We start from the raw sequence: 15,286 nt of genomic DNA, 5'->3' as shown, positions 1-15,286 counted from the left end.
TGTACGGCTCACAACATTGGGCCTGAATGTTGGGCCCACATTCTTGGGCTGAATTTAAGGCCCACATGCTTGGGCTGCATTTTAAGGCCCACAGGCTTGGGCTGGACTGATACGCTAGAGACCGACGGATGGATGCGGGTCTCACGGCGATGTTCACATAGATATACTATTGATGGGAATTCAGGTATGCATGTACGATTGTTCTTAGGCTCCGTTTGGTTCACAGAATGAATTTGAGAAATCGTTTCCCATGTCATTTCCCAAGAGATAGAAAATGAAAGATTCATTTCCTACGTTTGGTAATGCTGGGAAAGTAATCGGGAGATAACACTTTATTTCTTTTCTCATGTTTTGAGTAGGAATGGAAAACAAAGTTTGTATAAATTTTCAATTATACCCATATTAAATTAAATAAAAAAAGAATGCATTTAATGATATATTGTAATTCTAAATTGTTAATGGGGACAAAATGGTCATGAAAAATGTGTATTTAATGTTGGTTCATTTCCCCAAACATTCCCATGAGGTGAGAAAACAAAACTCAAGTTGGGAGGATGACTTCACTTTCCTCCATACTTTCCCATGAGCCAAGCAACGATTTCTCCATACCTGGACTTACAAAACATGGGAAAGTAATTGATTTCCCATTCCTAAGTCTCCTTTTTCATGAACCAAACGGGGCCTTAGGGCATTTTTGGAAGTTGATGTAGGCATATTGTTGACGGTAATTCATGTATGCATGTAAGTTATTAGGGCATGTTTGGAAGTACAATTAAAATTCCTAGAGACACTTTCACATAACCAAAATTGTTTAACATAAAGAGGTGAAAGTGTTTCCATGTTTAGGGTTTAGGGAGAAGTGTGTGGAAGTGCTTTCTGGAAAAAGCAACTATTCAAAAAAACACTTTTTGTAAACACTTGGATTTTTATTTAAAATTTCGACATACTTCTAATAAAAATGGCTTACAAACAAACATGCTTTCTAGAGAAGCACTTTCAAACGGGCTCTTTATCGACTTAAGAGATCCTTTGATGTATTCACTCATTTGCTGTTCTTCTTTTTTTTCTTTCTGTTATTAACTCATTGGGTTTCACTGTTTATTGTTGTGAAATAAGATTTGCAGGGCATTCTACTTGGCCAACAAACAACATACGGAAATTCAACCAGAAAGCTGAACGAGTACATTTCATGCTAAGTACACACCTCTTATTTACCTGTTCCTTTTGCTCTGCTAAGTCCTCCAGGCTCACAAATATGATGCATGTTTTCTTGATGAATTGAAAAAATCGCTATATTGTAGCTGTTATGTTTACCAAAACAGAGCTGACAACAAAGACCACACTAACAAGTTGCTTCAGCAGCTTGGCTGTACAATTCAATTCAATTCAAATACAATGTAAACAAATGAAACAAGAACTCATATTGAACAGCAAGAAGTTATGCGTGGTGGTACTTTTAATTGATACCTCTCTCGTTGTTGCTTAACAAACATGAAACATGTATGGCTACAAATGTGCCAAAAATATTTGGTTCCATGTATCTGGAACTCCTGGAAGACACCAATGTATGCAATCTGAATTGTGCAGCACATCTGCTTTTTGCTCATCTGTTAGTAGTTTGCCTCCGGTCTCGGTGTAAACTTTTGTGTGAGCATCAACTCTGTGATTTGACATCTGGGTTATGTTCAGGACTGAAACAGGAACTTTCATTCTCTTCAACACTTCGGCCACGACGCGCATGACCCTCTTGTCTGAACCAGTTCCCCAGAACCCCTTCTTCAAGAATGGCTTTGTCTCATTGAAGCATCTCATCCCTTGTGGGTTGTCCCAGTCTGCACTTCTGCAAATTACAAATTTGACTTGTTATTTTTGGTTTTGGGTTTTATTTTTGGTTACACTAATAAGTTTGAGAGAGAGAGAGAGAGAGAGAGAGAGAGACCTCATGTGTGTAGGGGACATGGTAGTGAAAAAGACTCGAGTTTTGTTGGGATTGATATTTGAGTCAACCCAGTTGGCCCATGTTTTCAATGCTATTCTGTAGGCAGCTGGTGCTTCTAGTTCTTCATACCCTTCTTCCCCATTTGGAAATGAGCCCCAGCTGTGTTCAAATTACACATTGCTTGCCAATCAGTCTTAAATGGCAAAAACAAAATGCCAATACTTCAAAAAGTTTCTTAGGTTGATTGAGAAACTTACTATGATTTGATGGTATAGCCGCTCATCCACCATACATAAGTATTGAACACAAGGATATCAACTCCTTCCCAGTGTTTGGCATGCTTGGCAATTGAATCCACTTTTAGTATTCTTTCCTTCGGATTTCCTATTATATGGAGGTCAGAATTCGACTCAACCAGAAATGGAGCCCAGTAGAATTCAATACTAGCATTGTATTCCTGAACATGGAAACATTTCATTACTTAGCTTGAAATCGTAGACATTAAGAATGGCCATTCAATTCTTGGATTGAAAGCTAAGAACTATATATACCTTGGCTTTGAAGACTGTATGAGCGCGCCCCCGTCGAATGGACTTTTGGTCCTCAGGTATGATGAATTCAACCATGCAGACCAAAGATTGCCATTGACCTCTTTGCAAAGAATCCCCAACAAACAATAGTCTCTTGCCCCTAAGTTTCTCAAGAGTAACTTCTGGATCAAATCTACATATGAAGTTGTCAAAGATAATTGTTAGGTAAACAGAACTTCATGCAGAAGTATATGTGATTTGACATGAATTGTAACTTGTCAACCTTGGCAAGGTGCAGTCTTCTATCTGCCATTCCCAGTGAAGATAGTCAGAATCCGGCCGTCCATTCTTGTGACAAGAAACTTGCCTGTCAAGATATGGGCAGCTTCTGTCTGTGTAAAGAGGCTTGATAGAACGGTTGAACACCCACTTTCCATTCTCAACACTGCACTCCTCTGGGTCAAACACAAATCTATCATCTACTACAGAACCGTCTATCTTATCCTCTGTGGCATTTCTATGATCATCTGTTAGATATATACACAAAATTAATTAGAAAGAATTATTGGTGGAAATTTCAACATGGAAAAAAAAAATCAATAATTAGAATAGGAACAGCAGGAGACTTACCATTTTTTATGACAGAACCTCTTTTAGAACAGGACTTAATCTTGACAAAAGGGTTTGAAGAAAGAAGTATACTAATTCTTTCAGTGTAAAGAAAACTGATGAAGGCAATAGTGCAGAGCATGATAATTGGGAAATGTAACTTTCCTCTAAAGGCCTTCATTGTGCCTGAAGTGGAAGGTGCTAAGCTCATGGCAGTGGAGAGTGGAGAGTGGAGAGTGGAGAAGCTTGATTGTGGGTTAAGAAAGATAAATGGAGGATATATGCATTGGTGTGCAACAGAATGATGAGGACTTAGTGAGAGGTTCTTATTTTTTTGAGAAATATTTAATGGGTTTTTGAGTAGGAGTAAAGCTAAAGCCATGTATTGGGTGGGTTGGGAAATTACTTTTTAAAAAGTATTTGATGGAGGTTAGGCTAGTGGGGGGGAAAGTTGCAAGGCTAACATCCTGGGTTCCCTGTGTCATCTGCATATAGTGGAAGCTATATGATCTTCCAACAACTGTGCCATTGCTTTCATATACATAAACACTTAAGAATCTTTATTAGGTGGGAAAAGCTTCATTAATTTTTCTACAAAGGTTAATAAATCACTCTCTCCCTCTCTCTCTCTCTCTCTCTCTCTCTTATGACTTGACTTATTTCTAGGACATCATTTCAAAATAGATAGATATAATATAATATGCAGTAAAACCCTTACCCTTATGAAAAATTGGTATCTGTTGAAGGCAAGTATCAGTTCAAAATGGTTGACAGTTGAACTATGTACAGGCTGGAGCCTCCAGCCCAGTGCAAGATTTGTAAAATACTGAAACGTGGTGCAAATTTTATAAGCCATTCCCATCCCCAACAAATATTAACCCACCCCTGCCCGCTATGTCCTTGAAACTTGGTGCAGTATTAGCCCAGTCCATGCTGTCTCTATTATAATAAACCAATAAAAAACATCATGACCACCCCTATAAAAATTCATGATTCCGTCGTTGCAGTTGACCCCAATATGTAGACTCAAGTTGGTTCAATTCCTACAAGACTGAAAACTACGTACCTTGAATTGTATAAAGACTGCATGTCTCTATACTCTGCTGCTGCTAAATATTCAACAGCGAAAACAACAAATGCCTTTTTGTTGTTTCTTTTTGAAATATTTCATTTTCAGGTTGTTAAGGTTTTTTCATAGAAATGATGAGAGCATGCTGCTGAGGTATGCAGTATTGTACTGATTCATAGATTGTTGCAGCAGTACATCAGCAACCACATATCTGCTCTTGTACATCATCATTGCTTTTCAATCCAAGCCACTTCAACTTATAGAGGCCCAGATGGTTGAGGTTTGCAGAAATGGTTTTCTGGTTGTGAAGATGTTTTTATGCAGTTGATATGGACATGGTAACCCCTAGTCCCTAGACGAAGCAATTTCAAATCAAATAAATAGAAATTGAATTGGGTGATTCTGAAACTGATTGACCAACCTGAAGATCCTGACAAAAAAAAAAAAAAAAAAAAAAAAAAAGATACCAAAAGATATTCAATTGGGTTTGTGGTTTAAAAAAATGCAAAGAACATGAATTTTTTTCCTTTCCTTTTTTGAGTTTTTTGACTGATGAAGAAGTCTAAAGCAAATCTACTTGAATTTTGGGGAGAGGACAAGTTGTGGATGTTATGATGCTGTTTGCTTGGAAAATTGATCCAACCTAACATTACATCATGTTCGTGTGCGACAACGGTCCTTTCATATCATCTATCATTGCGTTTGCGTAGCATTTTAGAATTTGAAGTTAGCTGCAATTTTACTCCAAACCTTTCATATGATTGTGCATTTATTCAATAATTATCATTTTTTTAATAGCATCAACTTGAAAAGTCAATCGTAATGCTAGAACTGCAGTATTTTTCATACATTGTATCACCTCTCTAATGGAGGTGGACTCCATTATATTGATGGACTCCACCTCTATTAGAGAGGTGTAATCTGATATGAAAATTGTAATAGCTAACATTACTCTTTGCATAGACCCCCAACCTACCTAAGAGGAGTGGGAGTATATTATATCCTTCTTTAGGCCTTTGCAAGACCATTTTGCTACAACATTCTTTAGCCATTTATTTCAAATTGATCGTAACTAAAATTGTTCCTAAGAGTTAGAATTTACATAAAATTTCTTTTCACGGATACTGGTCGAACCCAATAAATAAGTAACAACTTTTTGTGATGGATTATTTTTATTGGGGACCTAATTTTGTTGATTCGAATATTGTTCGAACTCAAAGCATATTGACCTTTAATTGTATCACAAAACTAACAAGCTACAAGTGAACATTTTCTATGAAATCTTCTTTTCAAAATTGGAATTAATCTCACCCTTCACTTCCATAATGTAACCTTGCTCGTGGCTCGATGCTTGAATCTATTCCTTTTGGTCAATAGCCCAATTGGATTGGATATTCAAACCCAACCTACTGTCTAGCGGGCAAACTGTCGGGTCGGGTCAGAAATAACATCCATTTTCAATATATCTGATAGCTCTAACCAGAAGCATCTTCCCGACCTCTTCACCGCTCACTCAATCTGAAAATGGCCACAATCATCCAGCTCTCTCCAATTCACACGCCGTCTCTCCGCATATTCTCTTCTCATTCTTCCCAAAATACCCCTAGCCTCTCATTCTATTTACCAGCCAAAGCCCTCACCTTTCCCTCCATTTCTGTCAAACCCTACACCACAGCCAAGCCTCGCGCTTTGGTTGTCACTTCGGCTGTTAAGAGCCTCTCCGAGACCGAGCTGGTCCCCGTGCCCGCGGAGGCTGATGAAGTCGCTGGAAAATTGCCGGCGGATACCGGAGTCTACGCCGTTTTCGACCAGAACGGTGAGCTTCAGTTCGTTGGCTTATCGAGGAACATAGCGGCAAGTGTTCTCACTCACCGGAAATCGTTGCCGGAGCTATGCTACTCCGTCAAGGTATGAACTTTTTTCTGGTCCTACTCATTTGTTACTGAAGGTTCATTTTTGGTGCCCAAAATCTGTGTTTATGTTGTGGTTTTTTTCCTTCTTCGGTTACATGTTTGATTTTTGTTTCAACTCTAACAGATGTATTTAAAAAAAAAGTTTGATTCAAGGGTTAAATTGAATTTATAGTGAACTGAACAGTTCAATTCAATTAACCCCAATAGCATACCAAAAGAAATTAATGAAAAGGAGGTGCTAGCAGCCTACCAATGCCTATATTGATGAAATAAATGATGCACCTTTAGAATTTAAGTATAATGAGATTAAGCCATAATCCAGGTTATTATTTATTCGTCTGGGTAAGGCATACTCTGGTGAAAACAGTGTCAATTACTACAAAGTTGAAATTAGTATATGAATAATGAACTCTACGAAATTACTCTGCTAATAATGTGAGTATATTGTTCTGTAGGTTGGGGTAGTAGATGAACCAGATAGGGCTGTCCTAACGCAAGCTTGGAAATCATGGATGGAAGAACACATAAAAGCTACTGGGAAGGTTCCTCCAGGTAATGAATCAGGCAATGCCACCTGGGTCCGACAGCCACCGAGGAAGAAGCCTGATCTCCGGCTAACACCTGGTCGCCATGTGCAGCTGACAGTGCCATTGGAGGAACTCATTGACCGGTTGGTGAAGGAGAACAAGGTCGTGGCCTTTATCAAGGGTTCAAGAAGTGCCCCATTGTGTGGTTTCTCGCAGAGGGTTGTTGGCATTCTTGAAAACCAAGGGGTGGATTATGAGAGTGTAGATGTGCTTGATGAAGAGTATAATTCTGGATTGAGGGAGACTCTGAAGAAGTATAGCAACTGGCCTACATTTCCACAGATATTTGTGAATGGAGAACTGCTTGGGGGTTGTGATATTCTAACCTCCATGCAAGAGAAGGGTGAGCTTGCCAGTGTGTTTAAAAAGTGAGTTGTTCAAGTATTTTTGGTGTCTATGTAGATGGCATAGTTGAGCAGGGATGTAATATTGAAACTTGTACCAGAGTGATTAAGTGTAGGCAGTGTATTTAGATTTAGCCTTGTAATTCTTAAGCTCCATCTCTTTGGATAGAAAAAATAAATGGTTCAAGTTGGGTGAAGGAAATTTGATTTTGTGGGAATGAAATTTGTCTCTGAATCTCTCATATTAGTTTGGTCTGCTCTCTTTCTGTTTTGGTTCTTGGCTTCTTTAGTAGCAAAGGCCCTTATTTCTTGCTCGATCTGTACTTCATACATGGCGCGGAATGACCTGAAAGCAACTTCGAAGGGAAACTTAGAAGAACTGAGCTACCCCACATTGGTTCATTTGTGGAGTTAATATACCTCAAAAGGTTCAAAGCATGCTTGTACTCAAAAGTTGCAAAACTGCCAAATTTGTTGAGAAGAACTTACATGTAATCATTGTGATGGTATCCCAAGTCTATCACGCATTGACATGTCGGAAAGTTAAAACATATGACAATGGGTGATTGGCTCGAGATACCGCAACAGTAGTATCCTAGTTAAGAATTTCTCCAATATTCTCCAGGAGCAGTTATTGGCACTTTAAAAATGTCATATGTACCAAACCCAACGCAACACAAGTTATCTGTACCAAACGCAACGCAACACTGAATATATTTTCATGTTTCATGTTAAGCCAAACTTTCTCACAAGATTAAGAAACAGCAAATCCAATTAACCTAATTAACAAATAAATCCAACAATTACCACTTCGAGGACTTTGTATAGGCATGCATTCCGTTTCCAATCAAACATCTTCCAATTGCTACTAGCACAGAATGCAATGTGATATTTAGATGTTTTATGTTTACTTCTTGAGCCACCAGGATTCATTATTTTATTTGCTGGAATTTGGTATCAGCAACAAATTCTCGTCTTTCTCTTCCACTTATTTCCCTCTAATTTCCCCTTAGTCAAATAACAAAAACTAATTTCTTCGCTATAGCAGAGAATATTTTAAGCGTATCGCCAAGCGGCTATACTCTTTTTATAGAAATTTTAATAGTATCGCCGTCCGGCTATACTCCATAAATATATTTTAAACGTACAGCCGGTCGGCTATACTTTATAAATAGAAATTTTGACAGTAAAGCCGATCGGCTATACTCCATAAATAGAAACTTTTAACGTATAGCCGGTCGGCTATACTCCATAAATTGAAATTTTTAAGTATAGCCGCCGGCTAGAATCCATATATAGAAATATTCACCGTATCGCCGCACGGCTATACTCCATAAATAGAAATTTTTTAAGTGTAGTGTTCGGCTATACTCCATAAATAGAAAATTTAAGAGTAGCGCCGTGCGGCTATAAGCCATAAGTAGAAATTTTTAGGTATAGCCGTTCGGCTATACGTCATAAATAGAAAATTTAAAAGTACGGCCGTTATACTCTACAAATGGAAATTTTAACAGTATAGCCGCGCGGCCATGAGCCATAAATAGAAATTTTAAACGTATAGCCGTGCGGCTATATGCCATAAATAGTTAATATTAATAGAATATTTTAAGAGTATAGCCGGGCGGGTATACGTTTTATAGAAGTTTGACATGTATAGCCGCGCGGCTGGACTCCTTTTATAGAAGTTTTAAACGTATACCCGGCGGCTATACTCCATAAATAGAAATTTTAACAGTATAGCCCCTTGGCTATATGCCTTAACAGTGCCGCAGTACTCTTTAAATGTAATAATATATTCAAAGAGTATAGCCGCTCGGCTAGACGCTATAAATATAATAATACAAATTTATAAATAAACCCAATCATAGACATGTATTTATAAAAAAACTCAAACACTATTTAAACATAGAAACACTTCCAAAATCAATCCCAAAGTCAACTTTTTGGGTGTGTTTATAAATGGGTTTTGAGTGTGTGTAATGATGGGTTTTGGGTGTGTTTATATGTTTAAATAGTGCTTGGGTTTTTTTATAATTTCAACCCCCATTTTGAGTGTTTTAGTAAAACTCCCATATAATAATATATTCAAAGAGTATAGCGATTAGGCCAAAGTGAGTTGGAGTTCGAAGCTTCTCTTTTCCACAGTGTAATTCCAATGCATCTTTCCATCCACAAATCTATCTTCTTCTACACCAAGTAATTTTGATATTCTCTAGTCCCAGGTACGCTGACATCGTCTTCATGGTATAGTTTAATAATTTTTATTTATTTTCACTTTCCTTATTTCCTTCGCTTTATAATGGTTTGGTTTGCTTGCATCGCCACCTTATTTGTCGAAAATTTGGTCAAACATAGAGTACGATCTGTTTGGTTCGCCAGAAACGCTGAGAAATATGATAGAAATATTGTTCTATAGCTTAGATTATCCGAGTTTTGTTCGGAAACCAGGATATTAAAATGCAATTTGATTATCAGTCTCGGTCTCAAGCAAAAATAATTCTGTAGGGTAAAGCTCTGCTGCTTGGTTCGACTCTGATGTTTCATTTGCTAGATGGGACATGAAAAAATTGATTCAGGGAATCAGTGCTGAAGTGCCTTTGCACTTCGTTCCTTTGTGCCTGCTAGAGTGGGAGAGCCAAAAATTGAAAGAAAGAAACTTCCATTAAAAATTGGAAGAAAGAAACTCTCTTATTGCTTCCATAGTCAATGATTTGCTAGTCGGCTTAATTTTCTTCAAGTTATCTGTTCCAAACAATGAGTGAGAGATATTTTTATTTTGTTACATATCCAAATGGGGCAATGGTTTATTAGTAGTAACACATTTCAACGCATGGAATTTCCCCACCTCAGTATATCCGAGCGGCTATACCCCTTAAATATAGCCACACGGCTATACCCCTTAAATATAAATATAATATAAAAAAAATTATTGAAAAAATTTTAAAAAGGAAAAAAAAAAGAGAAAGACCTCAGTTAATAATTTTAAAAAGGAAAAAAACATATTTGATAATTTCTACCAGCTTTCAAAGAAGACGTAAGTTAATGGAAGGATGGATGGCCAAACCAATATGGAATCAGGTTAGTTGGAAACGTGGAGTATTTGGTTTGTCTTGAACTGATTATTTCCTGGAAGTAATCCATGTCAGATATATCAGGTGCATATAAGCTATTGTCCCATATATCATATATGTAACATGATGGATATTAGGCCACGGGTTTAGTTTACAGGTATCCTCAACTCTGTCTAAGTGAGAGGGAAAAAAGGGAAAAGAAAGGCTAGCTGGCTGGTATAGAACCAAGAGGAGAGCTTTGAGAGAAGGAAACTAGAAAGAATAGAAGAACAAGAGAAAGGGATAGAGAGATGAAGGGGGAAATGCTTGGTCATAAACCAGGAAGTGAATTTTAAGAGATGGAAGAAAGAGAAGGAGATAGAGGAGAGAAATGTTACTTTTCATGGATATTTTCCAATCATTTTCTTATGCTATTTTAGCCCCTGTCAAATTTTTTTCTCATTTACAATATGATCTATAATTACTAATTGCTTGGTCAGGAGTTTGAGCTTTTAATTTTGTTTTTGTTTGTAATTTACAATATGATCTATAATGACCCTCGATTTGTTTGGAACAGAAATCTTTTGGACGAACTTCTTGAGTATAAGGTTACAAAGACATTTCCAAAAGTTATCAGTTCTTCAAACTCAGAAAACTTTTCGCTGATTCACATTTATTCTCTTATGGCAGCTACTGATTCCTTATGATTATTACTTAAGATTTCTCACTCTCTCTCTCTCTCTCTCTGCATGCATATGTGGGCCCATATAAGGGGGATGAATATTCTGAAATTAGGTTTGTAATATATTCAATTGGGGAATGGTATGGTATTTCTTTAACCTACATTTAAGCTTCCAGGCTGCACAGCTTAAGCTAAAAGGCTCACTTGCCACACTCACGATATTCTCAAGGAGATGTACCCGACGTCTGAGTACAATTTTATAGAGATGATTGATTCTTGTAGTCTTTGTGTCTGTATAAACTAGTTATAAAAGATCTAAGCATGAGATACTATAATGTGGTCACCAGGCACAAGAATGTGGAGAAGAGGAGCTAACCTTGAAGGGGATGTAGCTAATTTTATTGAAACTGAGCAATTGGTGGAGTGTGAAGGTTTCAGTTCCTCATTATTGCAGGTAATCCCTATTTGGAGGTTCAGAAAATAATTGTGTGCTTAGGGAATAGTAATAGCTGTTCTGTAACTGAATATGTACATTTACATTATGTTCCTAAGCTTAATAGGGCATCAGCTTATATCTTTGGGCTCATTACACACATGATCAACTAAGTTGGCTGAGGACGAAACTTTTTGAAAAAGTATAATCTGTGCTCCTTGTTGATCTGAGCAATATTATAATGGTAGAACTTTTTTTTCTTTTCTAATCTTTAAGAAACTAATTTTATATTTTAAAATTTTTAAAATTAAAAATAAAAAGCAGTCGGCACATGTGCGCAGACCTCTTCCGACAAAAATACCTTTGCCGACTTAATTTAGTAGGAAACCTAATCTGGCAAATTTTGTCTGCATAGACTTCTGCCAACGAAATTTCGTCGAGAGAGGTTTTCTTAAAAAAATAAATATAAACTTAGTATCGTTAGGTCAATAATTAAAAAAAAAATTATTTTCAGTAATTGAATAATATCCTAGCCTAATTTAATTACTTTCACTAGTAATTATGTTCTAACTATTATTTCTCTAGTGAATAATTTGTATTAAATACTAATTATTCACTAAGTAAACAATAATTAAAACATAAGTAATTAAAAAAGAGAAATTCAGATTATGGTATTTATAGAGTATAGCCGGGCGGCTATACGTTTTAAATATCTAATGGGTGCCTTTTTGTTTTTAAAATTTTTTCTCCATGATTTTCCTTTGTCGATAAGACTAGTCTGGAGTAGTATCCGTTACGTTTAGGCCATTACCATGGTATAGCTATTGTCCCCTTTTGATTTTTTACTTTCCCATAGTTATTACCCGTATATATAATTTAGCATTTCCAAATTTAATACTTGTATTATACCTGTACATACATATTTTTCAATAATACTTTCATTTTTTGTATACGTCTTAAAGACTTGTTATAATGAAAGCAAACGTATAATACATGTATCGTACAAGTACACACCTATTTTAATGATTATTCAATATCAAAGAACGAAAAACAAAGTCCACAAAATAATTCAAAACAATTAATTACTATTTACCAAGTAATTTACAAAATCATTAAAATATTCAAATATTCACTAAATAAATAATAAGTAAAACATAATTACTAATTAAAGTAATTAAAAAAAGACTAAAGTATTACCTAATTACGTGTATTAAATTAAAGAAGTTGGCCAAAAAACAAAACTAAAGGAACAAATTTTATGTCTAAAATTTTTAAAAATTTTAAAATAAAAAGCAAAACAACGTCTCCCGATGAAAATACCTCTGCCGACGAAATTTCGTTGGGAAAAACCTAATCCGGCAAATTTTGTCGGCATAGACCTTTGCCGACAAAATTTCGTCGGGAGAGGTTTTCTTAAAAAAATAAATATAAACTTAGTTTCTTTAGATTTTCAGTAATTGAATAATATCCTAGCCTGATTTAATTACTTTCATTAGTATTTATGTTCTAACTATTATTTCTCTTGTGAATAATTTGTATTAAATACTAATTATTCACTAAGTGAAAAATAATTAAAACATAAGTAATTAAAAAAGAGAAATTCAGATTATGGTATTTATAGAGTATATCGGTGGGCTGTACCTTTAAAATATTCTATTTGTAGAGTATAGCCGCGCGGCTAGGCCCTTTAAATATCTAATGGGTGCCTTTTTGTTTTTTAAATTTTTTCTCCATGATTTTCCTTTGTCGATAAGACTAGTCTCTGTATGAGCAAATCTCGGAGCAATTTGAAAAGCAAGGGTAATGAAAGCGTAATATCAGATTGAATTAACTGTGCCCATATCCAGGTATGCTGGCTCTCTGTAATACTGTTTTTAATCATTACTATTCCAGCGGAGCAGGTGCTTACTCATAGATGCGAAAGGAAGCATACTGGAGGAGCAGAAAGGCATTGTCAGATCTAACTGCATTGATTGCCTTGACAGGACGAATGTTACTCAGGTTTAGAAGAGAATTATCTAGTGTAATTGCTTTTCATGATTTGTGCTGGCCATGATTAAAATGAGCTTTAATATTTTTTACTGCTTCCTCCAAATCTTATTATGCAGAGTTACTTGGCTCAGAAGTCTCTAGATGCACAGTTGCAGAGGATTGGAGTGCTTGATTCTTCTGAATGCATTTCTGTGTTTGCTGAAGATTATCAAAAATTTAGAGCATGTATGGAATTCTTATTATATTATATCCCATATTCCATAATGAGTCAGACGATGTCTGTAGTTATTTTTTAGCCTTATACTGAACTCTGTTGCTTTAGTGTGGGCTGAGCAAGGTGACGAGATAAGCCTCGAATATGCTGGGACTTATGCCCTGAAAGGGGACCTGGTTAGGTGCGTTCAACTTATACTATAATTTTCAAGAATTATGGTAACTATGTATATCCTTTTTGTATCATACACTGAGTCCACATTACCGCAGATATGGAAAACAGACATTTGGAGGAATACTGGATGAGTGCTCTTTCAACATATTATTTGAATAATTTTCATGATGGCATTCGTCAGGTAATCTGCCTGCCTCTATCTTTCTCAACATGAAATATCGCTTCTGTATAGAAGAGAGTAACTGCTAGTTAATCGTAGTTGCTTAAATAGTTTCAAATGTGTTCAGGATGCTATGGATCTTATTAGTGGCCGCTATACAGTTAGAAGGGATGGTTCACCATTCCAGACTGATTCTTTTTCTGTATGTATTTGGAATCTTTCTGAGAAATTTTAGTGCCCGAATAATTTTGTTGTCCATTTTCAGCTCTTTGCAATTTGTTATTCAAGTCCTGCAACATTCAGTATAACAAGAAAATCTTTTCGTTTCATCTTCATATTAACTCTTCACTTTACGGTGAAGGTAGCAATGTTCAGACTCTCATATTGTCCGTTTGCACTCTTCCCCTTATATTTAAGCAAACTCCTAATAAGCTAAAAAGTAGCTGCAAAAGCCACACTGACTGTTATGATGAAATATAACTGAATTATGTCATCTAAACTAAAAACCAAGTGAAAGTTTGGCGGTTGTGTACATATTCCAAAAATGAAGGAACATTATCATGATATTTAAATTCTTCTTCACTTTCAAGTGGAGTAGATTTCTGAAAGCAAATGACAGTCTCCATCTTCAATCTGTAAATGGAAAGGGTCAGACAGTTAACTAGCAATGTACTTACAAAAGCATCAAAACGTTAATCGTGTCCTCTAGCAAGCATGCAATTTAGCAATGTTTACCTGACTTAAACGAAATGCGCTCCCATTGTCAAGGTGTTCGCACCTGATACAAGGCAGCCCAAACTTTATTTCCTGAATGTAGCACCAATCAAATATGGCTTCAGATAATTGAATAACGCCATCTAAACTAAAATCCAACCGAAAGTTTCTGCAGCCTATACCTGGCGATTTGGTACATATTCCAAAAATGAAGGAACATCAGGATGTTTACATTCTTCTTCGCTTTCAACTTGAACTAGCTTTTGTTTCTCCTCAACTTCCCCTGCATTTAATTCTCGAATTATTCTCCTGAACTAGCTTTTGAGTTCGACAAAGCGTTACCTTGATATCATCACAAACTATTTGAATTGGACGAGGGAACAAATTGCCACTCATCATGACCACTACGTGCTGCCGCGGCCGGCGACCGAGGAGGAGGAGGACTCTTCTTCTACTTGTAGCAAGCAGCACTAGCACTGTTGAAATGTATTTTGACTTTAATGATAACAATTTTAGTTTTTATCTTTTCAATTTCAAATGTATGTATTTTGCCAAAGTCACATCTAAGGCAGGTTCCATATCCGTCAATTTACTTAATTATAAAATAATTACATCAAATGCGTCATTAGGGCATAATCTTATTACATTTAAATTAAATATTTTTTTGTTAATTACGTAAACTGACACTCGTCTTTGACACGACTGCCAGTTGTGACAAATTCATCGTTTTTGAATCCAGAATGCCTGCCACTCGTCTCACAATTCCCGCATTTTTGTGTAGTCCAATTAAACTCCCATCTTCAAGATTTCATTATAGTTCATTTCATTTGCAACAAGGCATCAATGCCGGCATCCTCATCTATAGGCAAATTAACC

General features: G+C 36.3%; 3 protein-coding genes and 1 pseudogene across 6 annotated transcripts; 3 read left to right on the top strand and 1 right to left on the bottom strand.

Moving 5' to 3' along the window:
- Positions 1-1,274: 1,274 nt before the first annotated feature.
- TBL3 (trichome birefringence-like protein (DUF828)) lies at positions 1,275-3,517 on the bottom strand. Its single transcript, XM_008245230.3, has 6 exons — positions 3,100-3,517; positions 2,753-2,996; positions 2,491-2,662; positions 2,197-2,396; positions 1,940-2,098; positions 1,275-1,840 (listed from the first exon to the last, which is right to left on the bottom strand). Exons 1-6 carry the CDS (start codon positions 3,458-3,460, stop codon positions 1,507-1,509), a joined length of 1,470 nt encoding a protein of 489 aa, XP_008243452.2. The 5' UTR covers positions 3,461-3,517; the 3' UTR covers positions 1,275-1,506.
- Positions 3,518-5,469: 1,952 nt separating this feature from the next.
- CXIP2 (CAX-interacting protein 2) lies at positions 5,470-7,214 on the top strand. The gene is made up of 2 exons (XM_008245239.3): positions 5,470-6,055; positions 6,516-7,214. Exons 1-2 carry the CDS (start codon positions 5,672-5,674, stop codon positions 7,017-7,019), a joined length of 888 nt encoding a protein of 295 aa, XP_008243461.1. The 5' UTR covers positions 5,470-5,671; the 3' UTR covers positions 7,020-7,214.
- Positions 7,215-9,099: 1,885 nt separating this feature from the next.
- Positions 9,100-15,012, top strand: LOC148921121 (uncharacterized). 3 transcript variants are annotated; one of them, XR_016128204.1, is made up of 3 exons: positions 9,100-9,213; positions 11,071-11,177; positions 13,824-13,952. XR_016128204.1 is itself a non-coding variant. In XM_089055269.1 (3 exons), the coding sequence occupies exons 1-3, from the start codon at positions 11,058-11,060 to the stop codon at positions 14,882-14,884; spliced, it is 351 nt and encodes a 116-aa protein (XP_088911395.1). In that variant the 5' UTR covers positions 9,876-11,057; the 3' UTR covers positions 14,885-15,012. The 3 variants fall into 3 exon arrangements, 1 of the variants encoding a protein (XP_088911395.1); XR_016128210.1 differs by having other exon boundaries at positions 9,111-9,235; XM_089055269.1 differs by lacking the exon at positions 9,100-9,213 and adding an exon at positions 14,729-15,012 and having other exon boundaries at positions 9,876-11,177; positions 13,824-13,898.
- On the top strand, positions 12,923-13,952 carry LOC148921122 (phosphoinositide phosphatase SAC8-like; annotated as a pseudogene). Its single transcript, XR_016123297.1, has 5 exons — positions 12,923-12,967; positions 13,050-13,157; positions 13,265-13,373; positions 13,471-13,543; positions 13,632-13,952. The product of XR_016123297.1 is annotated as a phosphoinositide phosphatase SAC8-like (transcript).
- Positions 15,013-15,286: the final 274 nt, after the last annotated feature.

This window comes from Prunus mume, linkage group LG1, assembly GCF_029339155.1.
Source record: "Prunus mume cultivar Tortuosa linkage group LG1, ASM2933915v1, whole genome shotgun sequence".
Classification (NCBI taxonomy): domain Eukaryota; kingdom Viridiplantae; phylum Streptophyta; class Magnoliopsida; order Rosales; family Rosaceae; genus Prunus; species Prunus mume.
This window is presented reverse-complemented; position numbering and strand designations above follow the sequence as displayed.

Excerpts from the sequence above, each read along its gene's own strand:
- TBL3 (XM_008245230.3), bottom strand. The coding sequence starts at position 3,460 with ATGGCTTTAGCTTTACTCCTACTCAAAAACCCATTAAATATTTCTCAA. Across the intron at positions 2,997-3,099 it reads AGGTTCTGTCATAAAAAATG|ATGATCATAGAAATGCCACA; the intron begins GTAAGTCTCCTG and ends TATATCTAACAG. Across the intron at positions 2,663-2,752 it reads GAAGACTGCACCTTGCCAAG|ATTTGATCCAGAAGTTACTC; the intron begins GTTGACAAGTTA and ends CTTCATATGTAG.
- CXIP2 (XM_008245239.3), top strand. The coding sequence starts at position 5,672 with ATGGCCACAATCATCCAGCTCTCTCCAATTCACACGCCGTCTCTCCGC. Across the intron at positions 6,056-6,515 it reads AGCTATGCTACTCCGTCAAG|GTTGGGGTAGTAGATGAACC; the intron begins GTATGAACTTTT and ends ATTGTTCTGTAG.
- LOC148921121 (XM_089055269.1), top strand. The coding sequence starts at position 11,058 with ATGTGGTCACCAGGCACAAGAATGTGGAGAAGAGGAGCTAACCTTGAA. Across the intron at positions 11,178-13,823 it reads TCAGTTCCTCATTATTGCAG|GATGCTATGGATCTTATTAG; the intron begins GTAATCCCTATT and ends AAATGTGTTCAG. Across the intron at positions 13,899-14,728 it reads TCCAGACTGATTCTTTTTCT|CTTTTGAGTTCGACAAAGCG; the intron begins GTATGTATTTGG and ends CTCCTGAACTAG.